This window comes from Brugia malayi (assembly GCF_000002995.4).
Source record: "Brugia malayi strain FR3 genome assembly, contig: Bm_v4_Chr3_scaffold_001, whole genome shotgun sequence".
Taxonomy (NCBI): domain Eukaryota; kingdom Metazoa; phylum Nematoda; class Chromadorea; order Rhabditida; family Onchocercidae; genus Brugia; species Brugia malayi.
The window spans coordinates 1,828,422-1,849,882 of record NW_025062477.1 but is presented as its reverse complement, the minus strand read 5'-3'; the positions used below and the strand labels follow the sequence as shown (position 1 = coordinate 1,849,882).

General features: G+C 31.0%; 1 protein-coding gene across 2 annotated transcripts; it reads left to right on the top strand.

The window, feature by feature from the left end:
* Positions 1 to 1,201: 1,201 nt before the first annotated feature.
* Positions 1,202 to 19,664, top strand: Bma-pad-1 (the record flags this gene model as incomplete). Of its 2 annotated transcripts, XM_043079708.1 has the most annotated exons (50): positions 1,202 to 1,378; positions 1,790 to 2,011; positions 2,197 to 2,327; positions 2,439 to 2,628; positions 2,737 to 2,862; positions 3,083 to 3,234; positions 3,401 to 3,500; positions 3,794 to 3,952; positions 4,091 to 4,243; positions 4,375 to 4,472; positions 4,715 to 4,844; positions 5,036 to 5,246; positions 5,452 to 5,547; positions 5,735 to 5,911; positions 6,034 to 6,141; positions 6,331 to 6,466; positions 6,650 to 6,737; positions 6,998 to 7,159; positions 7,277 to 7,383; positions 7,548 to 7,677; positions 8,015 to 8,101; positions 8,423 to 8,586; positions 8,715 to 8,859; positions 9,111 to 9,325; positions 9,559 to 9,726; positions 9,840 to 10,043; positions 10,318 to 10,513; positions 10,774 to 10,863; positions 11,118 to 11,302; positions 11,477 to 11,645; positions 11,983 to 12,185; positions 12,358 to 12,547; positions 13,021 to 13,119; positions 13,642 to 13,767; positions 14,284 to 14,451; positions 14,666 to 14,812; positions 15,049 to 15,201; positions 15,407 to 15,582; positions 15,814 to 15,995; positions 16,209 to 16,323; positions 16,418 to 16,586; positions 16,910 to 17,019; positions 17,202 to 17,317; positions 17,502 to 17,597; positions 17,943 to 18,098; positions 18,413 to 18,549; positions 18,712 to 18,878; positions 19,035 to 19,128; positions 19,238 to 19,393; positions 19,551 to 19,664. In XM_043079708.1, the coding sequence occupies 50 exons, from the start codon at positions 1,202 to 1,204 to the stop codon at positions 19,662 to 19,664; spliced, it is 7,350 nt and encodes a 2,449-aa protein (XP_042935642.1). The 2 variants fall into 2 exon arrangements, with proteins under 2 accessions (XP_042935642.1, XP_042935643.1); XM_043079709.1 differs by lacking the exons at positions 1,202 to 1,378; positions 1,790 to 2,011; positions 2,197 to 2,327; ... (5 more) ...; positions 4,091 to 4,243; positions 4,375 to 4,472 and having other exon boundaries at positions 4,788 to 4,844.
* Between the last annotated feature and the right edge of the window lie 1,797 nt (positions 19,665 to 21,461).

The window sequence follows — 21,461 nt, the reverse complement described above, 5'->3', positions numbered from 1 at the left end:
TCGAATATATTCGACTTTTTTTTTTGAGAAAATTCATACTTATTACTTTTTGCTGCTATTAAATTCCGATGCAAATCTTTCTTGCAATTTTTTCTATCGTAATTAACAATAGTGGTCCTTCTGAATCGTCGTATTGAATCGGGAAAAGTCAGAATTTCAGCTTATCTTAGAATTTAGAACGGAAAATTTTTTCCTTCTAATGGTCTAATCGAAAAGCTATATTATGATCATAAAAAGTCTTGTATATGTCATATTACGTTGGAAGGAAAGGAAATAGCTATTATTGGAAAGGAAAAGAAATATCAGTGAGGATACTGATATTGTTCTTTATGTTTTGTTGCATATCGTCGAAAATCAATTAAGGGATGTTGTTATTTGCCTATGTCCCGTGACAATGTCCTGTTCTCATCCAATCTGCTTTCATATTTCAGCTATGATTTTATAGAGGAGACTTCCGTATCCGGCTTGCTTAATTTTTTCTGTGTACTTTGTTTTTAATTCTGAGCGGTTCCATAAGGTTTCTTGTCTGTTTTCTTGTACTTTGTCGTCTGTTTTTTTCATAACTGAAGTAAATTATATTATTGCTTAAGTAATGTTTTATACATACCTTACCAAATAATTATGGTAGATGTAAATAATTTAATTTTCTTATCGGAAATATTTGAGAATGGTTAAGCAAAGCCTTTATCAAAAAGGGGGTGTTGGAAATTGAATGTGTAAACAAAAATTGGTTTAGCTGTAATTAAACGTCGTACATTTTCATACACTCATTGAAACCTCAGTAGAGGTCATTTTTTCTGATCGTGGTTATTTGTTGAAAATTTTTATGGTCGAAATATTTAGAAATATTGATGAAATGGTAAATTAAGCAGCAATTTAAAAGCCTGAGAACTGATTCCGTTTACAAAATATTCCACTGCTGTGGATCGTAGTCAAATTATGAGCTGCTTTAGCGGAATCGTAAAACGGGTGATAAGAAATTAGAATCGTTGAAAAAAAATTAATAATAATGTTTTCGTCTAAGGACTGCTTTTTATTTCTTTCTGCTCATCATCAGTTTCATTTGGGAACTATATATATATATATATATATATATATATATATATATATATATATATATATACATTAAATGCTATGATATGTTGCTAAATAATTGCTGAAATTGTCGAAATTTGTTAGAAATTCACTTTATTTGTTGTAGATGTCGTCAGTGTTGGTTGGTTACACAGATGCTGCTGCAAATGCAGCCCAAGCAGCTTCACTGATAAATAACAGTAAATATCGGGCTTATGTTGCGGCAGTCGATAAAGCACTGAAAGCTTTTGAAACTACCAATGAATGGGCCGACTTGATCTCAGCTCTAGGAAAACTTAGCCGGGTGAGTAAAATTTTAAATCGTTTTTTCCCTCTATGGCAAAGTTTGAAGCATGTCGTCATGATGATTGTTAGATATGTAAAATGTGACATCTTTCCATTCCTGAACATGCGAATGATTGTTTGTTAGGTATGGTTACATTTGTGCTCTCCTTCTGTTTCTCACTTCTCCACTTTTTCTTCTGATTTTGATAGGTAAAGTCTAGAATATTTTGGTTAGTTTGTAGTATAAAGTTTTAATTCCAAATATGAAGGCTAGATATAAGCAAACTGTTATTCAGCTTATTAACTTATAGTTTTCTCAAATTTTTGAAAAGTCATATGCGTAGTTATTTCTTTGTGAGATTAACCGATGATTTGGTTTTTTTCTTAAATCTTTTTCATAATTACACATTTTAGTTTTACAAAATTGCAGGCATTTCATGCAAATGCAAAATTTGGTGATATACCGAAGCCGGTGACTGTGGCAAAACGCCTTTCGCAGTGCCTTCATCCAGCTCTGCCGCATGGTGTTCATCTGAAAGCACTAGAAACTTATCGACAGCTCTTCGATATACTTGGCCGAAAGGATCTTCCACGTTTGCTATATCTTTTCGCTGTTGGACTGTTCCCATTGATGGATCATTGCGGAATAAAGGTCTTTTTTATATTTTATATATGAAATATTTTTCTAATTTGACAATTCATGCAAAAATTTTGAATTTAATATTACAAAATTCTTTCGGAATGCATCTAAATCATCTCTTTTTGCAATTTTTGTAACTTGACTAGTGTTTGTTTGTGAGAACTTTAAATTTTAGTCGACTATTCTAAAATGTTCAGGTGAAATCAGAATTGTTGAATATATTTGAACAATATCTCCTTCCACTGGGTGTTGAACTGAAACCAGCACTTCCCGGTTTTATCGCTGGTGTCCTGCTTGGCCTCGAAGAAGGAACCGAATTCTATGACAGGTTTGTTAAATTATTTTGTATTAATCTTTTCTTTCATATTAGTCAGTAAGAAGTTCAACTTCTTAATTTCTACCTCTTGATATGCTGGTTACTTTGCTTATCTTTATTTAGGTCATTTTCGCTTTTGGATCGAGTACAGGATAGCGTTGGTCCGGAAGCTTATTTTGCATGCCTTTGGGAAGCGGTCCTTGGTTCGCCATCTGTTCGTCTTCCAGCACTGATGTATGTAAATGCGAAATTTAATCGTCAAAAAAGTATGCACAATCAGGAATATATCATGGGAAATAATATCGATCACATGGTATCTTTAATGTTATCTTTTCATTTTTGAAACGTTGTTTTGTCCTCCAAAAGAAAAACCTCTCAGTCTTATGAAAATTTTAATATTTGTTATTTATTAATTTTCCAGATAGCCGCTCTTTGCGCAGCAGCAGATGATGATGGTTCAACACTTGTTCAACGTCACTTATTGGATTTTTTATCTTCTGCTTTTCCATTGAATTCTGATCATCTTGTAAGAGAAGATTTTGTTCAGGTGATTAAAAAATCTATTTAATATATCTTTATGTGCATGTTCGAAATTCAGTCACCTCAGCTTTTTGTTGAGTTTTTCACAGCTTTCATTTACTTCCTGAGCATTTGGTATAACGTTTTCACCAAGGAAGTTAAATTTTGAAAAGGATTATGCTTGTAGAAATAGTACATATATATATGAAAGCTTAATTGTAAATTCATATTTATAAACGTTTTTTTAGCTCCTTAGGCGTTGTCTTTTTTTGGTGCTTCGCAGAGATATGAGTTTGAACAGGCGTTTATATCAGTGGTTACTGAATCGTGTTGGTGATTCAGTTGTTACTGGATTACCTGTTGCTGGAGTGGATGAACAGCTTGATACTACTTTTTTCATGTATTATAATTTCTATTCTCGTTTTTACCTTTTTATTATGGGAAATATTGGTACATAAGTTTAGCCTGATGAACTCATTCCAAAATTTATTGTGATAAACTGAAACATTTACTTCAGACTTTAATCATATTAAATAAATTTGGATATTTAACAGCAATTTTTTAAGCACTTATGCACTGCCGATTGTGAGGAAAGCAATCGAAGAATATTTAAAATTAGATACAGTTCAAGTAACTAGTGGTCTTGCTTCCTGGGACGGTACGAAGGTAAGTCATTTGGGTTTTTATGTCTTTTGCCTCTTAGTATTCCAAACAAAGTTGCTGTTTTAATCCTTTTTTGAAAAAATAAAATATGCCTTAAATATATTAAAATATTGTCTTGTCTTAACTCGACATGTTCATCAACTTTGTTTTCAAGACACTGTTCAATTTTTTTTTTTTTTTTTTTTTTTTTAGATATTCTCTGCTTATCTACTATTAATGTAGGTTTTAAAATAACAAAACGAGAAATTCAAAAATGTTACACTATTGAATTGAATTTCAGTTTACTTTTATTCCAGGAACATCAAATGCAGTATACGGAAGTTCGTGTTGCACGTTTGCTATTATATTTTATGGATCGACCTGAACTAGGCTCTCTTTTTCTTGAAGAAACACTGCTACTTTTACTGGAATCAGCTTCCAAGAATGATATACGTTTGGAATCGGTTTTAGTAAAGGTGGACATTAACATTTTTTTGGATATTTCTTGTCAAATGGATTATTTCTTATTATCTAGCGACTTCTTTAGTCGTGCATGGACTGAAATTAAAGTGTTTGAAATTTTATATCACATTATTTTTAACATGATCTTGCAGAAGGAGGAAATATTAGGTGGAACAAAAAGATTATCAACTTCAACAGAAACGATTAATGAACAGAGTCGGCGATTTAGTATTACGAGCAAATCCTCTGTCAATTCACGACAATCACGATTAAGCATTCTATCAGAAGAGGCTTCCGCAGAACAGGTATTTCTGTATTAAATATCAGTGATCCATTAGCTTTATTCACGGTGATTCAGTATTGCGCTGTTCGATGTTCTGCAGAAATCGGAAATTTTCAAAACTATGGTTTACTTGCTTTGTATTCGAATTTTCAGGTTAAGCGATTGGAAGAGTTTGGAAAAACAATAAATCTGTTGATGAATTCGCTTGACGTTGGGTTTATTTGGAATTTTCTGGAACGAAAGCTGAAATTGTAAACTCTTGCTTTACACTGTATGATAAAAACTCAGGAAATCCATAGAAATGTTGAATGATGCGTGATACTGAATATTAAAGAATATGGCATACTGAACTTATTTCTAAATGTTTTTTTTTTTTTCTAAATGTTAAGATGCGAACTTACTTCTTTTTCGCTTCTGGAAAACTCCCCTCTTAAAATCTAGAAAAGCAGACATTGTGTTGAGTGGCATTTAGGGTTACTAAATTGGTTTTAAGGTTAATACAACAAAAGCAAAAGGAGCAACAAAATGGTACAATAGATCCACATTTGTTAACAAATGAAGTAAAAATGTTAAAAGAAGAAGAAGAACGAAGAACTACACAAGAGTTGGCAAATTTTCCACGGGTTCTGATTTCTTAAGATTTATTATGATTTATTTTTAAAAAGAATAATTTGTGGAAATGATGTGAAGTATTATAGACATTGATCTTTTATGGAATTAGTTCGAGTAAAAATCTCTAAAAGAATTCTTTGCAAAATTCGAAATTAAGGAAGAAAATCAGTTGTGGCAATTTCGATAAAATTAAAATTTGCAGATAGTATTATTTTGCCTAATTACGGTGGAATTAGATTCTCATAGTGATATCCGAGAACGGTATTTACCGCAGTTATTGTCATCCATTCTCACCACTATGGCTGAAAAGAATGTTGCTTCAATAGACGGTCAACTACTTGTTCGACTCCTCATTGTCGCAAAAGCAATTCTAAATGAAGTTAATCAAAGTGCTGTTGTTATGGAAGCTGGACGTTAGTAGTTAATACTTGAAAAAATTTGAAAGTATACTTAAACTTATTGAACCTGTAATAATACTACAACAGTACAGTACAGTCAGTTAGTGATAATGGTAACTACAACAATACAGTGTCAATGATAATAATAATGACAATGGCATAAGCATAATTTTGTCCATCGATCAAAAATGTTACAAATTTCACTCATTACAAATTTTAGTCGTTACACGAAAACGTGGCGAGGCATATGAAATAGTACGTTACGAAGAACTTGATTCAACGGAGAAACCATCTACACAAGGGAGCGCAATTAAAGGTTTCTTAAAATTGATATGTCACATGACTAGGATGCTTTCATACTATATTAAATTCAAAGATCTGTAATCTTCCACAGGTATTGATCGAATGTTAAAATTGCAATTTCATATTAACTAATACTATATTAACCACTGGAATGAGTTTTAGTAACTGAATAATAACTAGCCTTATTTGTTTTATTACAGAACAATGGAGAGTAGAGAATTGTTTAAGTAGCTGCCAACGACTTCTTGCACAGATTTGTGATTGGTATTGCAAGGAACGAGATAAAGAACGTTTGCAAGCATTTTATGCTATTTCAACTTTGACACGTGAATTTGCCGATTTTCCTCTGTATGATTTGGATACAGAGGAAATTAGGAGTAGGTGTTTGTATTTATTTTAATTTGTTCATGTCTTTCTTTAACGTATATTTTAAAGCGCTTCCATTCCTTTCTACTTATCATTATTGGAGCAGAATATTCATTAGTTTTACATTATACAGATATGGAATATCGTAAGAACCATATATCAAATAATTATCCAGTTTGGTTAAGGGCTTTATTGAGCATATTATCATTGGACGAATGGGATGCTTCCGTGAATTGTAAAGGTTCGATTTTTCTGCAATATTTTTCATGTTTCTGATATTTGTTATTTTTTCATATTATATCTTCCCTTATTTTATTTGGGGATTTATTTGATTAATTTATAACATTAGAAGCTCACAAATTTTAAGAAATATTAATATCTAGACTTAGTTTTTAAATTTTATTTATGGTTCAGGAATTACTTTTTGCAGTAAATTACCACACTGCTGAAATTCGGATAACCGATATGTTTGCTCGTGCAAATGCTTTGGATCTGATAACTTATGTCTATGTTAGAAGTATTTCGGTTGCTGAACAACATGCTGCTATGTTGCGACGACAAAAAAGGTTGATTACAACTAGATTAGTTTACGCTGTATGAAAATACTCGAAAATGTTGTCTTTTTAAGTTTCGAAACACTTTATTTTAGGGAAAATGCATTCCATATTCATGCAAACTTAGATTCCCTAATCAGTGATTTGATTTAATTGAGATGAAAATAACTGCGACATAATGCTTGGAAGTTTCAGGGATAGTAAAGAAAGGACAACTATTTTATTGAAACCACTACTCTCTGAAGCGGACTTGAAACGTTTGGATGATGACGACATTTTCAAGGTAAAGTGCATTTTTCAATTAAAAATTATTGTTATCACAAAGAATAAATGAATTGAATTGGAAAATATTAAAAGCAGTTTTAGGATTATCATTTTTGGAAGCTGATTCTTATTCCATGTTTATGTTTATGTAAGATTTTTTTTTGCATTGACTGGTGTTTTACACTTTATTCTTATTGAAATCTGGAGAAGTGTTTCTCTAATTTATGAAAATGTCGATCTTCGTATTTTAATTGTCTTTTTTTTACTCCTCATTTTCAGAAAGCTGCTAAAATTCTTTGGTCATATTTGGATCAAAGCGATAAGGCGTATTATCATTCGACGATTGCTCGATTGCTTTGTTTATTTCATTCACGAAAGCCCTCTGAACCGAGTAGCGATGTCGAGGATTTGATCGTTAGCAATCTTACAAGCACGAATAGAGTATCGAAACTTTTTATGTTCTTTTTTTTTTTTTTTTTTTTTTTTTTTTTGTAGATTTGTATTTTCCTTGCTAAAAATTTAAGTTTATTAGAAGTGCGACGGTACCTTATTTTTTAGGAACTAAGTTGCTCTGCTGCTAAAAAATTTCGAACCTTATGGATGTTAAATCGGCCTTCTGCAGCCGAGGAGCTCTACCTTGGATTATCATCCAAACCATTTAACAGGTTTAATTAATTGTACTTCAGACATTGTAGTTGTATTTAAACTTTAAGTTGAAGCATCATGACCCGAATTAAATCAAATCAGTTCGATTGATTTTCGTTAATTAATTACATTTGGTTTTATTTGACAAATATTAGGTTTTGATTGTAATTTAAGTTCTTTTAAGAGTAGTTATGCTTTTATTGGGTTTTCTTTCTGATGATACAATTGGTTACGATAAAACGGAATTGAAAAATATTTCGGGTTGTTGGTTCAATGATTGTGCTCAGCATTCGGATTTGCCATATATTCTGCAGGTAACACTTATAACCTTTTTGCCAATTTTATTTCAAATTTTTTGTAAATAACGATAAATAGTTTCCACTTGTTTTACTTTTTGCGTATTTATTATTGTCCACTCTTCATTATGCTACTTGCACATGTGTAACGTTCACTACAGTCCTTACCAAATTATCTTATAAGGACAATCTGCTCATAAATCCTATTACAAACTTCATTAATTGCCACATATGCCAGTGAAAATAACCGTTTTCAGCTTTTTTTTATCTTACATTGATTCCCAATGAATTGTACTTGTATTGAACAACTGAGTAGTTATGAGTGGGTGATAAAAAATTTGTTTACATATTCAAGATGTGGGCTACAATGCTTCTGAACCCCAGCACTTCACGTGTTTCAATTCAATATCTCAACATGCATCGTAGATTGAATAAGGAGAAGGTTTATATTTTTTATTAATAAGCATGAGTTTTTGAAAAAAAATAATGACATGAAAATTTTTGTCTCTCTTACCTAGACCTGACAGTTTGATTAGTATTTTATCTAGTAGTTTTATTTTTAAAAAGTACACTAAGTTGGTTGAAAGGACTAAAGTTGTAATTGAACAAGAAATTTGCGTTTTCAAAACTTACTCCATTATATCATAAATAGCTCTGACATTTTTCTCATTCTGATATTATGGAATGCTATCCTATGAAATATAGAAATTCAGAGATAAACTGAGAAATCTAGAATTAAAATTTTAAGGTATTTTCCTTTCAGTTTCCATATATACCACCTGGTATTTGTGCTATAACATTGTTAACAGATGGTGGTCATCAATCATTACATCATTTGTGCGAAGATGTTTCGGTAACAGGTTCAAATGAAGCTAAACGACATTTGGTTGAAGCTTCTACAGCGTTTCAAAGATTAAGAATCGGAGAGTTCGTTTTTTTTTTTTTTTAAATTAGTGAAATTGTTATAATTTCTAAATTTCACTCAAAAACTTGAAATTTTTAGTAAATGTACTGGTACTAGTTTTATTCGGGAATATTCTGAAATTAGTTTTCAGATATCCAGCTTGGTTGACTGAGTTAAGAAATCGTTTGTTGCAAGAAGGCGATGATAGTGGTACGATGGATTTGAATGTTACGAGCGAAGCGCAAAAAACTCATCGCAGGAATGTATCAGACATACCAATGTTTGATGATGATAATGTGAGCTATTTATAATCTCATTTTATGATGATTTTCACATAAATTTTTATTAGAAAAAATTGATGAACGGATGCATTAAAATAAGATTAAATGGCTGGCAATTATTTAATTTGTTTTAGGAAGTTTGGCATATAATAGATAGAAATTTTGATATGTTACCGTTCTTCTTTCAGTTATACATTTTGTATTATTTTTTGACATATATCTATTATACCTAGAAATTCGAGCAATATGTTTAAAATTCATTTCAGGATTCTCTTGAAACTGCATCACTCGATTCCTTGGATCATGACGTATTGGAAACACTACAGTATATCCTTGACTGTATTTGTGCTCAAGAAGAAAGTGAAATGGAAATACAAGCTTGTTTTGCTGGTGAACGGTCGTGTTCACATATTGAAATGACACTTATTAGTGATACACATTATACTCAGAGCGAAATTAGCGAAAAGGAAAGATTATCCGGGTTCGTTTATATCTCTCAAATTTTTGTGGTTTTTTTCTGATTTTTAATTTTTAATGTTGTCTAGTTGAGCAATGATAACCCATGCTTTATTTAAATTACAATTCAGATCTTTCACCCTAAAACTTCTGTCAGAAGCATGGTATTCGAGTTGTCTTCTGAAACCCTTATTCTTAGATAGTTCACGTTATCTTTATAATATTTTCGTGTATAACCCGAGTTTTAATAATTTTCAGTGCAGAACACAAAACAGCATCAGAATCGCAGTCAGTTCCTGTGGTTTCGTCATGGAAATCTGTTGAGAATGGTCCATCGATTTCTGAGAACTTAAAACGCTCCAGAGGTCATCGAAGGCAAGATTCATTGCAAGAAAGTATATTTACGATGTCTGCACAAGAACTAAAGTAAGGCTTACTCTTGGCACGATTTCAAAACAGAAACTTTTATTACTTTCTATTTGAAAGTTTTGTTTTCGTTATATTTAAAGTTAATTATTATTTATATTATATTTACTTAGATTATTTGATACATCTGAATTGCCTCGTCTGGAAGCAACTGGTGATGAAGTGCAACCACTCTGCCACGAATTACATGCGCATATGTTGCTCTATGCAGAAAGTGGACAGACGGTAGATTTAGCGCGCTCTGAAAAAGTGTTCCGAATGTTAATTGCATTGATGCGGACGAAACTTAGTTTTCTAACTCCCAGGCTTATTATTAGGTATGTATGTGAAAGGCCATCTTAAACATATGCTAACCATGAGTTTCAGTTCATTTTCTTTGTTTATGAGAGAAATGTTTTGAATTGAGCTATAAGATGTGAATTTACTTTAGTTTACTGTTCAGATAATTCAGATCTTTTCGGAATTAGCATTTTAAGTTCTTTGTGCTTACTTAAGAATGGCTATTGGCCAGAAACCTAGAAGCTTGAATTTGCAGTAATTCATTTTCTTTTTTCCCAATGGAATGCCTAATGAAATAAATCAAATTTTCAGTTGTATGGTTTCATCTGGAACTGCATCGCTTTCGAAATCTCCATCAAGGGCTGCATCTGGACAATTAATGGATCTTGTGTCACGTCACATTCGGTCCATATTAGGACAAGACTTTTGGGGTTCTGATTCGGATAATGCAAGTGGAACGGATACACTAAAATACAAACATTACACTTTCCTTGAACTCTTTATGACTGTGAGTTTCTGCTGTACTGATATGTTTTTGGTTCTCTCTAATTAATATTTCGACTAGAAGAGAAAGTTGAGGCTAGCTTTTAAAATTTCCTTCGTCAATTCATATAATAATGTAGATAATTGAGTACTGAGTTAATAAGTTTCTTATACAGTAAGTTTTAGAATATCAGTTCGAAAGTTCGTTATCTATTGTTAAAAAATTTTATGCGATATAATTTTCACTTCTTACTGAAACTGATTTTTATTCTTAACATATTGCAGATTTCTTTACATTTCCTTCGATCATATTTTGTCAATTCTCCTACTGCCAACGTTTCTAGTTTTGATTTACGCAATGCTTGGAAATGTAAGGTAAATTTTTACAGTCATCGATTACCTCGATTTTAAGATTTTTTGAGAAAAAACGCTTGTTGGAAATCCAAATAAACGAACAATTAGTTTTGTAATTATTCATGTTTTTACGAGTGGCTTACTGAAAAAAAGGTATATTTGTGTGTAATTCTGAGACACAGAAGTGTCTCATTAAAAATAGTGTTGTAGAATAACTATGTAATAATGAGAAATAATGGACGAAATTTTAAACTGATTAGTGTTGTTTATTTTAGATGGCAGTTCTGGATTTTCTCACCGAGTTAGTGCGCGGATTAATAGCAATAATCCAAGAGAATCAATCTCGAGCTTTAACTGCTTACATTCATAGCTTGCTCCAACGTTCAAAGCTTCAGAAATGCTTGTTGCATTCTCTTTTAACTTCTGTTCATAATGTTCGACAACATAATAATACCGAAATGTAAATCTTCATCCGTAGACAACATTAAATAATAAATAAATTCAAAATAGTTGAGCACTTTTACCAGTGCTTTTTTTAGTCAAAAATTTTCGGTTATACACTGTGGTCGAAGTTAAGTTGGATTTCCTATGCTTTTAAGATTTTCATCTGTTATCCAAATTTCATTATTTTTAGTGTCCCACTGTCAGTAGATATATTAGAATTTAATGATAGCAGTGCAACAGCTAGCAACAGTTTTTGTGATTTGATTGTTGGTTATCAAAGCTCATTGCTGGATTTAACTGCCACTGTAATACAATTGGAATTGGTAATCAAAAACGGATTTCAGAATTTCACTGATCAGGTACTTATTCATTTACGCCTTTTTTTTTTTCTTGTTCAATAGAAATTTGTAACTTTGTGGAATTTGGAATGAACGAATCGGCATGCAGATTATAGTTCGCAAGTGCAGCTCAGCAAATAATGAGCAAATAATAATGTTTAAGGCCTTCTTGGAACGCCATGTGAAAGTAATGGATATGAGAGCAAAATTATTGATAATATTAGGCTGCTAAGCAGTGTATACTGAGTAGCTTGATATTATGTGTGCTTACAGAATTCTTTACATCTCAAAAACTGAAAATTAGACAAATTTGAATTGAGTTATCGAAAAATTCTCAATAGCTTAACTAAAATTTCAGAATATCAGTGGTAGAGATAAATTATCAATAAATCATCAAATTTATAATTCACCGCAGCATCGTGCTACGCTTCGTGAACCATATATTGGCATGGTTGAATTGCGTATGTTCTTGTTAACTGTCTTGAATGCTCTCAAGAAACACTCAGCTGAACAGGAGCAGTGGCTTACATTTGTCGTGCGAATACTACCATTTCTCGATAGGTTTATTACACTCTTTTTTTATAATTAGAATGTAATAAAATATTGAAAATGAAACAGAATGAGAATCAGGTCAGTCTTTTTTCTGATATTTTTAAAGGTATTGAATTGTATCATTTTGTGTTAGACTCAATTTTCATATAAATTTAATTGCTTGAAAGCAATTTTACTACAGATCATTGTCAACATTTTCGGTGCATATTGTCGAGCAATTGTGTAAGAATCTAGAATCTGCTGTAAATATCGCATATTTGCCTACTACCAGTGATGAAATGCACAATGTTTCTTCAATCAGCCGAGTTCGTACTCGCTATTTAGGTGTCAGTCAGGAAAAGCCAACTTATCCAACTAATTATGCTATTGGAGTAGGTTTTATTATATGTACAATTTTTTTCGCAACTGGAAACACATAATGCATCAGGATATTTTTGATTTTCCATCTCTTCTGAGTGTTCGGCGGTTCCTGGCTTTCGTCTTTTTAATGGGATTTTGCTTAAAATATGGGATGGTGCAAAACATACTTAGTTAATGTATACTTTTTTTTTTTGATAGAATTTAAACTCAAGCATGCTTCTTTTATACTTTATCATAGAATTTGTTGTTCATATGTATAACTGCCTGATAATATTTCAAAATTATTCTCTATTGTAGTTTTTTTTTTTTTTTTGTCAGTTATCAATTATGTCATGTTGGAATTTAAATTCTGTCGGGAGCAAAAATTTAAATAAAAATTTTATACTCAAACCTTTCGCTATTGTACTAAAATTTCTATATCTTGATTGATTTAGATTAGGAAGAACTTCTAAAATTGACTTTCCAAGAGGAAGATTTTTTATAGATATTGGAAACATTGAATATGTTCTTTCATTATTGCCTTATCGACAATACATCTCAATCCAATACTTTGACATTGACCAATGTCCATCAGTCTTCACAGGTATTATTTCATGAAAAGAATACTGCACTACTTGGAATTTTTTTTTTTTCTGATTATATGATTGAAATTTATGAGTATCTAACAATTGCTGACTTTAGCCTATTTTTTATTTTGTTTTTACTTTCACCATATTTCACTTAGTGATTTGTTCTCTTTTGAAATGATAAAATTTACGTGGTGCTTGAAATAGCTTAGTATATGACAAGAAATTGAAAGAATGATACAACAGTTTAACTAATTGAGATTAGTCAACTTAATTATCAAAAGGTAAGTTCTATTGATGGAAAATATAGTATTTTGTTTGTTCATGTCGTTGACTTCATTGAGGCTTTATTATTTATTAGAGAGATTTTATGTTGTAAGTAATTTATGGTCTTGGTGATCAAACTGAAATCCTTATTTAGATAGAGAAATCCTTACTTTTGCAATTATTTAAGTCTGTTGTAGTAATAGACAAGAAACTTTTAAGGCAGATTAGTTGGTCAAACTAAGAGTTGATCCCAACAAATCTTTTATTTTTAGGTCGTAGCAGTAAGCAATCCATCGCTGGCATCATCAGTAATGAATGCTATACCAGGTACACGTGGTGCTACAGAGCTTATCTCCAATCTCGTTAAAGTTTTCTCCTTTAGCGATAGTACTAATGTGGTAAGCTAATGGCATTTTTTTTTTTTTTTTTTTTTTTTTTAATTCATTTTGTTTTTTTTTTTTTTTTTTTTTTTTTTTTTTTTTTTTTTTTTTTTTTTTTTTTTTGTTTAATTTTCTCTAGTCGTAAAGAAACCGGGTTCTTTAATTATTCATAAATTCAAATGAAATACTATTTAAAGCAACTGAATCTGTTAGAGCTGAATTTAGATCGATTAAATCCTCGGAAATTTTCTATAATTTCACCAGTATCGTTATTTTTTCTATGTTCAGAAAAGAAAATGGAGACAAAATTTAAATACACAGCATATAAACCTAATTCATAACCATAGGTTTTGCACTAAGAATTTTTTGCTGATTATTTTAAACTCAAATATCAAAGCTAGGTGAGAAAAAGAGGAACCGAAATACTTGTGGATTATTGCGCATTGCTGGCTTTAAACGAAGTTAAGTCCATTAAATTTAAGTTTGATTAATCCTCATACAATCTTGTCGTTGTAATTCACATCTAAATTGTAGTCATCAAATGCTGCACTCAGTAAATTTACTGAGCTCACAGCCGATGATGTTTGGAAGCAAGCACGATCTGATATACTTAACGCTTTTCCACATACTCTTGCTACACTTTGTGATGTTTGGACACAGTTGCGAAAAGGAGAACCAAATCTCCCTATTGGAAATCCTACAGTATTTGCTAACCTTTTTTGTAGTTATACTAGACGTTTGGTTTAACTTATGAAAGAACAAGTTAAAAAAAAAAAAAACATAGCAGATAAATCAGTCTTTAAAACATTGTATAATTTTGGTAAAATGAGGAAGATTTTTTTTTTCACTGATAAAAAAGAAAAACTTTTTATCTTTAAGTATTATTATTCTAAAACAATGTTGCGAACATATTTAGATAATCCGACAATTAATTCTTGATTTGCTTTCACCAATAGTAGAACATCATCAGCAATCATTTTTATCATCACTTGCATTGGTATGGATGACTCGAAGTTCATTAACATCACAGAAACAGCTTACTACACGTGTTGAATCTGATCAGGTTGTTTTTAAGTTTACACTTTTGCTTTTTTTTAAGCTTTTGAGCTTACAAAGCTTCCTTCAACGATACTTTAGTTTCTTAAGGATGCTACAGAACTAATTAAAACAATTTTTTTTCATAATAAATTACTTTCTCATTAGTCAAACAGATTTAGATAAATTGTTGAAGTGTTTCTCTTATTTAATTATAATAAAAGTGATATATTGAAGAAAATGATCAAGTTCTCTTACTTTCAGTCGTCATTTGATTATTCACCGGCACAGCTCGATATTGCTGATCTCTTGCTGAGTATCAAAATTCTTCCATTTGAAAATCTTATTTCTACGGTTGCTGAAGCACTGAAAGAAGGCGCATGGAAAATAGTAAAATCAGGTGCAGTTCTTGATAAGGTAATTGTTTTGCACCAATTCTAAATAGTTTGAATGGTTAGCACGCGAAAAATGTAGAGTTTTAGTTTTCTTCTCTCATATATATGCAAAACATTGGGATCTCAGCTCGTAATCAATATTGACTGCTTGAACTATGTATTAATTATATTACAGATCTATATTAGTTTTTATCAGTTTTTCAACTATTTCATTTTAATCTTTTCAGAATTGGTTGCAACAAAGTGCTTTCCCAACTGAACTTGCGCTACTGGAAATGCTTCATGGTTGTGTTAGAGCTACATCGTCTGCTGCTCTATACAATTGTTGGCCATCATTGCAAGCATTGTTTGTGGAATCACCAGTTATGTCGCTACCACCGAAGGCTGTATTCATCCAATTCATGTAAATTTTAGAAGGCGCTACCACTTCCACTATTTAGATTCAAATTTGAAATTCCATCAAATTACATGTTTATATACGTTATTCATCTTGTTTTTGGCATAAAAAGGGGCATAATCTTTGAAAATATTCCAATTTATTTGAAAGATTGACATGTTTTGTTTCATATATAAGACTTCTCATTTCGTCTTATTTATTTTTTGTCTAACCTGACTTTGTCTTCTTGAATTCCAGTATACTTGTGGATTTCGTACAACTTATTACAAGTTCAGCTGTCGTTGAAGATAAGCAATTGTCACGAGCTGCGCAGGATGCATGTCAGAAACTTACGGAAGCTATGAATATTATCGTTGGTTGGCAGTTGGAACAAACCACTTGGTTGAAGCGGACATTAGTAGTCAAGCATGATTCATCCAGTAAATGTTTATTTCTAAAATGTTTTGATGTTTAAAACGGTTATTTATTTGATTGAGCCAACCAAAAAATGGTTTTATTTGCATTGCCGTCCAAGTGTTTCGAGAAATGATTACTGCATAAAATCATTGCTAAAATTTGGCGAAAAGCAAATTATTAAATTTGTTGTTATCTGTTCCGAGCTCAGAAATGATGAAATTCTAATTACATTGCAGCGCAAAAATCGCAAGAAACATCACCGGTGGTGGAGTTCGCCACTGCACCAACGTCATTAGCCGCATCGGAAAACAGTTCTTTACGTGGTTCCACGTCATCTTTGGTGCCACCGAGGTTAATGAAGAGTCAAAAAACAAATATATTCTTCAAATACTTACTAACATCTTTTCTTGAACATCATTATGTCATTTGATTCAATCGCTTTCAGGATTCCCACATTTGATACAGCCACGCAGATATCAGTATCATCTCAGGGTGCTTCAAGCTCAGCAGCTGATAGGCGGAGTATAACAAACATTCGATCAAGTTTGAAAGATCCCAATAGTTTAAAACGCGATCCAACACACAGTACTCAAGCTTTATTTTTGCTTGCTGAGGTTAATTCATTCACTGGACAGCATTATATTATTTCTTTTCTTGCAAATTATAAAGAAAAAAAGCGGTTCTAAAATGTTTTTCATCCTCAAATTTACTTTCTAATTCCTATAGAATGATAAATTATATCAAGACTCTACAGAATGATAAATTGTATCAAATATCAAAATAAGGAAAATATAAATTTTTTTGGTTTAAAGAATTGGATTAATTTTTCAAATCAGTTTTTCACCGTTTCGAACTTTTTTGGTGCTCGAAGTATAAGAGATTTAAATGTTGTAGGTTTTTCTAAAGTTTCCTAATAATGTTTTTTTATCAATTTCAGCATTTAGCTGAATTGATTGATTCGATATGCAAGAGTGAAGATAAAGAGAGATTATTGCCATTACTTCATGCCGTTTGGAGCAATACGTTGCCATATTTGAAAGCCAAGAAGTTTGTTTTTCTAGAAAAATGAAATTTTTTTTTAATGGGTTAATGAATCTAATTTTTTTTAAAACAACATTGAATTCGAAACACAGTTTTTGAATTTAAAATTTATAGAAATACAATTTTTTAATATAATTTTTATGTGGAATTTTTATGGGCTATTATTTATATCTTAATTTTTAATTTAGTGCTCGAAATGCTCGATTCTTCCTTGCTAGTTCACAACTGCTTGCATCAATGAGTACTTTTAACTATATGCGACCAGTATGGCGTAAAGCTACATTGGATCTTCTGCTTGATCCAGGTAGGTGTTTCGTAACTTGGTAATTAACAGCAGTAGTTTTTCATTAGTCTTGGTTGAAGTTACAGCAATTATGTATCTTGAATTAAAAGACTTTTACATTCATTGCCTCTTTGACGAAATACACAGGTAAGCATGCAAAATATCGTTCCTATTATACGTCATTTGTCATTCATGAAACTTATAGCTTTCTTTAAAATGGATATGCAATCACTGAAACATTGGTTGGTTATAACTGATCATTTGATGACTCACGACAAAACATCTTTCAAAGAGCTGCTTGGTTCGTTCTTCATTAGTTTTGATTGTTCAACAAGAATTTAATGTATAGCTGGATAGTTCATCATTTATCAAACTCTGTTTTGATGAATCGTTAGGTTTGTAGGAGTTAGCTAATTATTGAAATCTTTTCATTTTTGCTGTGTAAACGGTAGTTTGCACACCAGATATAGTTTCAAAATTATTGAAGAATGTTTACCGTTCCAGTCGTTCGTTACTTAATTAATTGGTGATGTGTTTTGCATGCATTAATTATTAAATTAGATACTTTGTAACATAAAATTGACAGAGTTTGGTCACGATTAGTTACGGACTTCCATTGCACTTTTAGAAAAGTTCAGATTTTTAGGAAGGATTTCAACAGCGCAAAACTCGGCACTTTCAAGTCTGATAACAAGCAAAGAAGTTGAATATGAAATGCGCGCCCAGGCACTCAAACGTTTGGCATTTATAATACTAAGCTCAGAACTCGGCCAATATCAAGCTCAGTTACCTGACATACAAGGTAATTTGAGACTTTTGAAATTTGTTTATAATGAGTATTATTTGAAATGCTTTTTATATTTCGTATGAGCACCAAATACTTTTGTATCATCTGGAAAGAGGGATAAAATACTGTAAATGAAAATATCTGTGAAATGTTACGTAGAACAAAATTTTTGAGAAGAAAACTGTGACGAAGGCATTGGTATCATCTGAGCCTTAAGTGTATCAGAATATTTTCTGAGCAGATGAAAATCTAAATAGAGGAAGCGTATTTTAAAGCTTTTATTACGATGATTCACTATACAATTTTGCATTTTTTTTTTCTTTTTTCAGAGCGTTTATCAGACAATTTGCGTTTATCACAAGTTCCGATTGTTCATGCCCAAGTGTTTCTTTGTTATCGAGTCTTGCTTATTAGGCAGAAACCACAACATCTTGTCAGCATATGGCCTTCGATGGTTACTGAACTGGTAGTGTATTTAATTTGTTGGAAAAGAGATGCGTCAACTTTTGTAGCATTATTTTTGCCAATTTCTCAAGTTTTATTATATTGTAGTGAAATTTCTAAGCCATTTTTGTGATGCACAAAAGGAATTATTGATCTTGAGCGACAGAGAAAGGATGAATTTCAGGTTCACGTATTGTTACAAATTGAGCAACAGTTATCGGGTACAGCAAATGTTTCGGATGATTTAAAATGTGATCGAAATGATCAGTGGATGCAGCTTTATCTAGCTGCATGTAAACTACTTGAAACATTATGTACACTTCCCGCCGGTTATTTGGCACAATTTCAGATGTAAGTACTTTTGAACGTTTTTGATTTTCTACCATTATTATTGTATTATGGAATGCAAAGTCTTAGTTTTTTTAATTGCGAGGCTTCGATTGATAATCAATTTTTTGGTTAGAATTATCAGATATACTTAGTTTGAGGAAAAGAATTTTTTTTTAGGTGTCACTGGGCATTTGTAAATTCGGTGGCAACAAGTAATATCGATTCATTTGTGCCATTCGCGAGTCGTATAGATCGTTTACTTCGTAATAAAGTATGTCGTTGTTAAAATGAATGATTTTTTTTTCTTATGTAATTTACAATTTTAATTTGACTGTTACTGCAGAATCACATTTTCAGAATTACTTTTGATCTAGTTTCAGTATGGTCAGCTATCAGCTCATGGTCGGAAGTTTATGTCTGCTTCACTGGTTAATGTTAAAACGCTGACAAGCTTTAGTGAATTGCGTTCATTCTTCTTGGCACTTGCAACCCAGAATGAGATGCGTGTTTTGACGATGCAATTTTCCTTTGACAAAGTATGCTTAAATAGTTGTATGAATCGCTTGCTAAAGTCTAACAAAATGATAAAACCATATATTAAAAATCAGGTGTGATCATTATATTAGGATACATTATGCTTTTAGTATAGTTGAGCTTATTATCTCAAAACAAAAAAAAAAGAAAGAATTTCAGGAGGATCAATTACGAGATGCTCATTTTCTGAATGGTTCACTGTCTTACAAAGCTGCAATTAACCGACTGGAACATGCACTATATGTTGATTTTGCAGAGCACTGGCAGTTATAACTGTATATTAATTTTAGAAATCTTTCAATCGATTCTAATATCTATAAGGTTGCTTAACTAGTATAATGAGCTATTGTTTCGTTATTTTCCACAATTTCAGGAAATTTCATTACTTAATTTGAATTGAACGAAGATTTTATTTCTTGAATCTTAAATCCTATGCATTTTTATTGACATCGTTAAAAATTTTTAAGCTAAAATATGAAGATATGAAAATGAAAAGTTGAAACTATTTTTCCAATATTTTGATAATTTTCAGTAAACCTCAAATAAGTTCAAAATTTTGATGTCTTTCAAACTTTATGAATAGGCAAAAAAAAAAGCTATTGTATGGTATGTATTATTTTTCCTTGCCGATATTGTATATAATTTCAACTGAATTCTAGCACAGCTATTCTCATGAAATTAGAGATTTTGTATTTGTATAATGTGTAATCGTGTCTTTCTAGAAGTGGTCTATCAAAAGTGTATAATGCAATTATTGCCATTTACATGAATGGGATTTTGAGTTGACCTTATTTAACAAAATAGTTGACATGAAGCATAAAAATTTTATTTGAAAAAATCATTTATCACTATAGGTATTCATTTTCACATTTTGTTCACATCCATTTTCCTCAATTATCATCTCATTGTAATTTTCAGAGATATGTGAGTGCCTTATTATCATAACATTAATTGAAAATCATTCATTTCTTGTCAGGTTAATCTGATTAAATGGATTGGTCTGAATGCTTGACTAATTGAACTATCAGTAATTTAATTTAGTCATTAAAAATGGCAATAATCGCATCATTTCATTATTTCTTTGTGATTTCATTTAAAAAGAAAAAAAATATTGTTAAGAAATCACATGTATTTGCAGATTTGAAACTGGTAAAATGTTTCATTGTTTGCCTTCAAATGATATGTACGATGGCAAATATTGTAGTGTTTTTTTCCTTTTTTTGCTGATTTCTTTTAAAGCGATTGTCCAAAGTTTTATTCTTTCTTTTTTTTTTCTAAATTGGTTTTAAGTCTAAATAAAAAGTAGGATGATATCGATGATAATTATAAGTCATAATTTAACATAAACTGAACTTTAGCTAATTAAGTTAACCAATTATAGTAATCTATAGGGTATGGTAATATTTAATTATCCAAGACGATGAGATGAGATGTGTGTATCATTGGTGAATAGTTTAAGATAAAAATATTCCTACTCGATTTTTTAACTTCAATTTTTAGGGAAATTAAGTTAGTTTTTAAGTCACTCTTTTAAATATCATGGTAACTTTTGACATTCTAAACACTTTTCTTTCAAAATTCACAAAAGAAAGTTTATTACTGTGATAATTCAGTTAAATTTTGTTGCATTTGAAAGTTGAAGTCTGAAACTTGAAGTTGTGTGGAAAAAATCAAATTCCACTGCATAATTTATATTTATTCGGTCTCTGTTTATGTTTTATTTTTTTATTTTTCTTTCATTGCTGTGCTAATTCTTTTGTATCTATCTGGGTTTTTCCAGTAAAATTGATTCGGATAAGATTTTGTTGACGAATTGAATACATTTTTGTTTCAAAAATTACTGTGATAATTCATTCAAATATTTTTAAATGCTTTTGATACATCTTGAATTTATATTTTTTATACATCTTGAATGCAAGCAATACCAGGAACAATTTTTATTTTAGTTGAAATTTAGTTTGATTTCAAGCAAAAAGTTGTGTCCTCTAAATTCTTAAACTCTGGTTACTTCTAAAATTAGTATTGCTTAAATTTATTATTTGTACATTGATAATAATAGTGGCTTGTAAT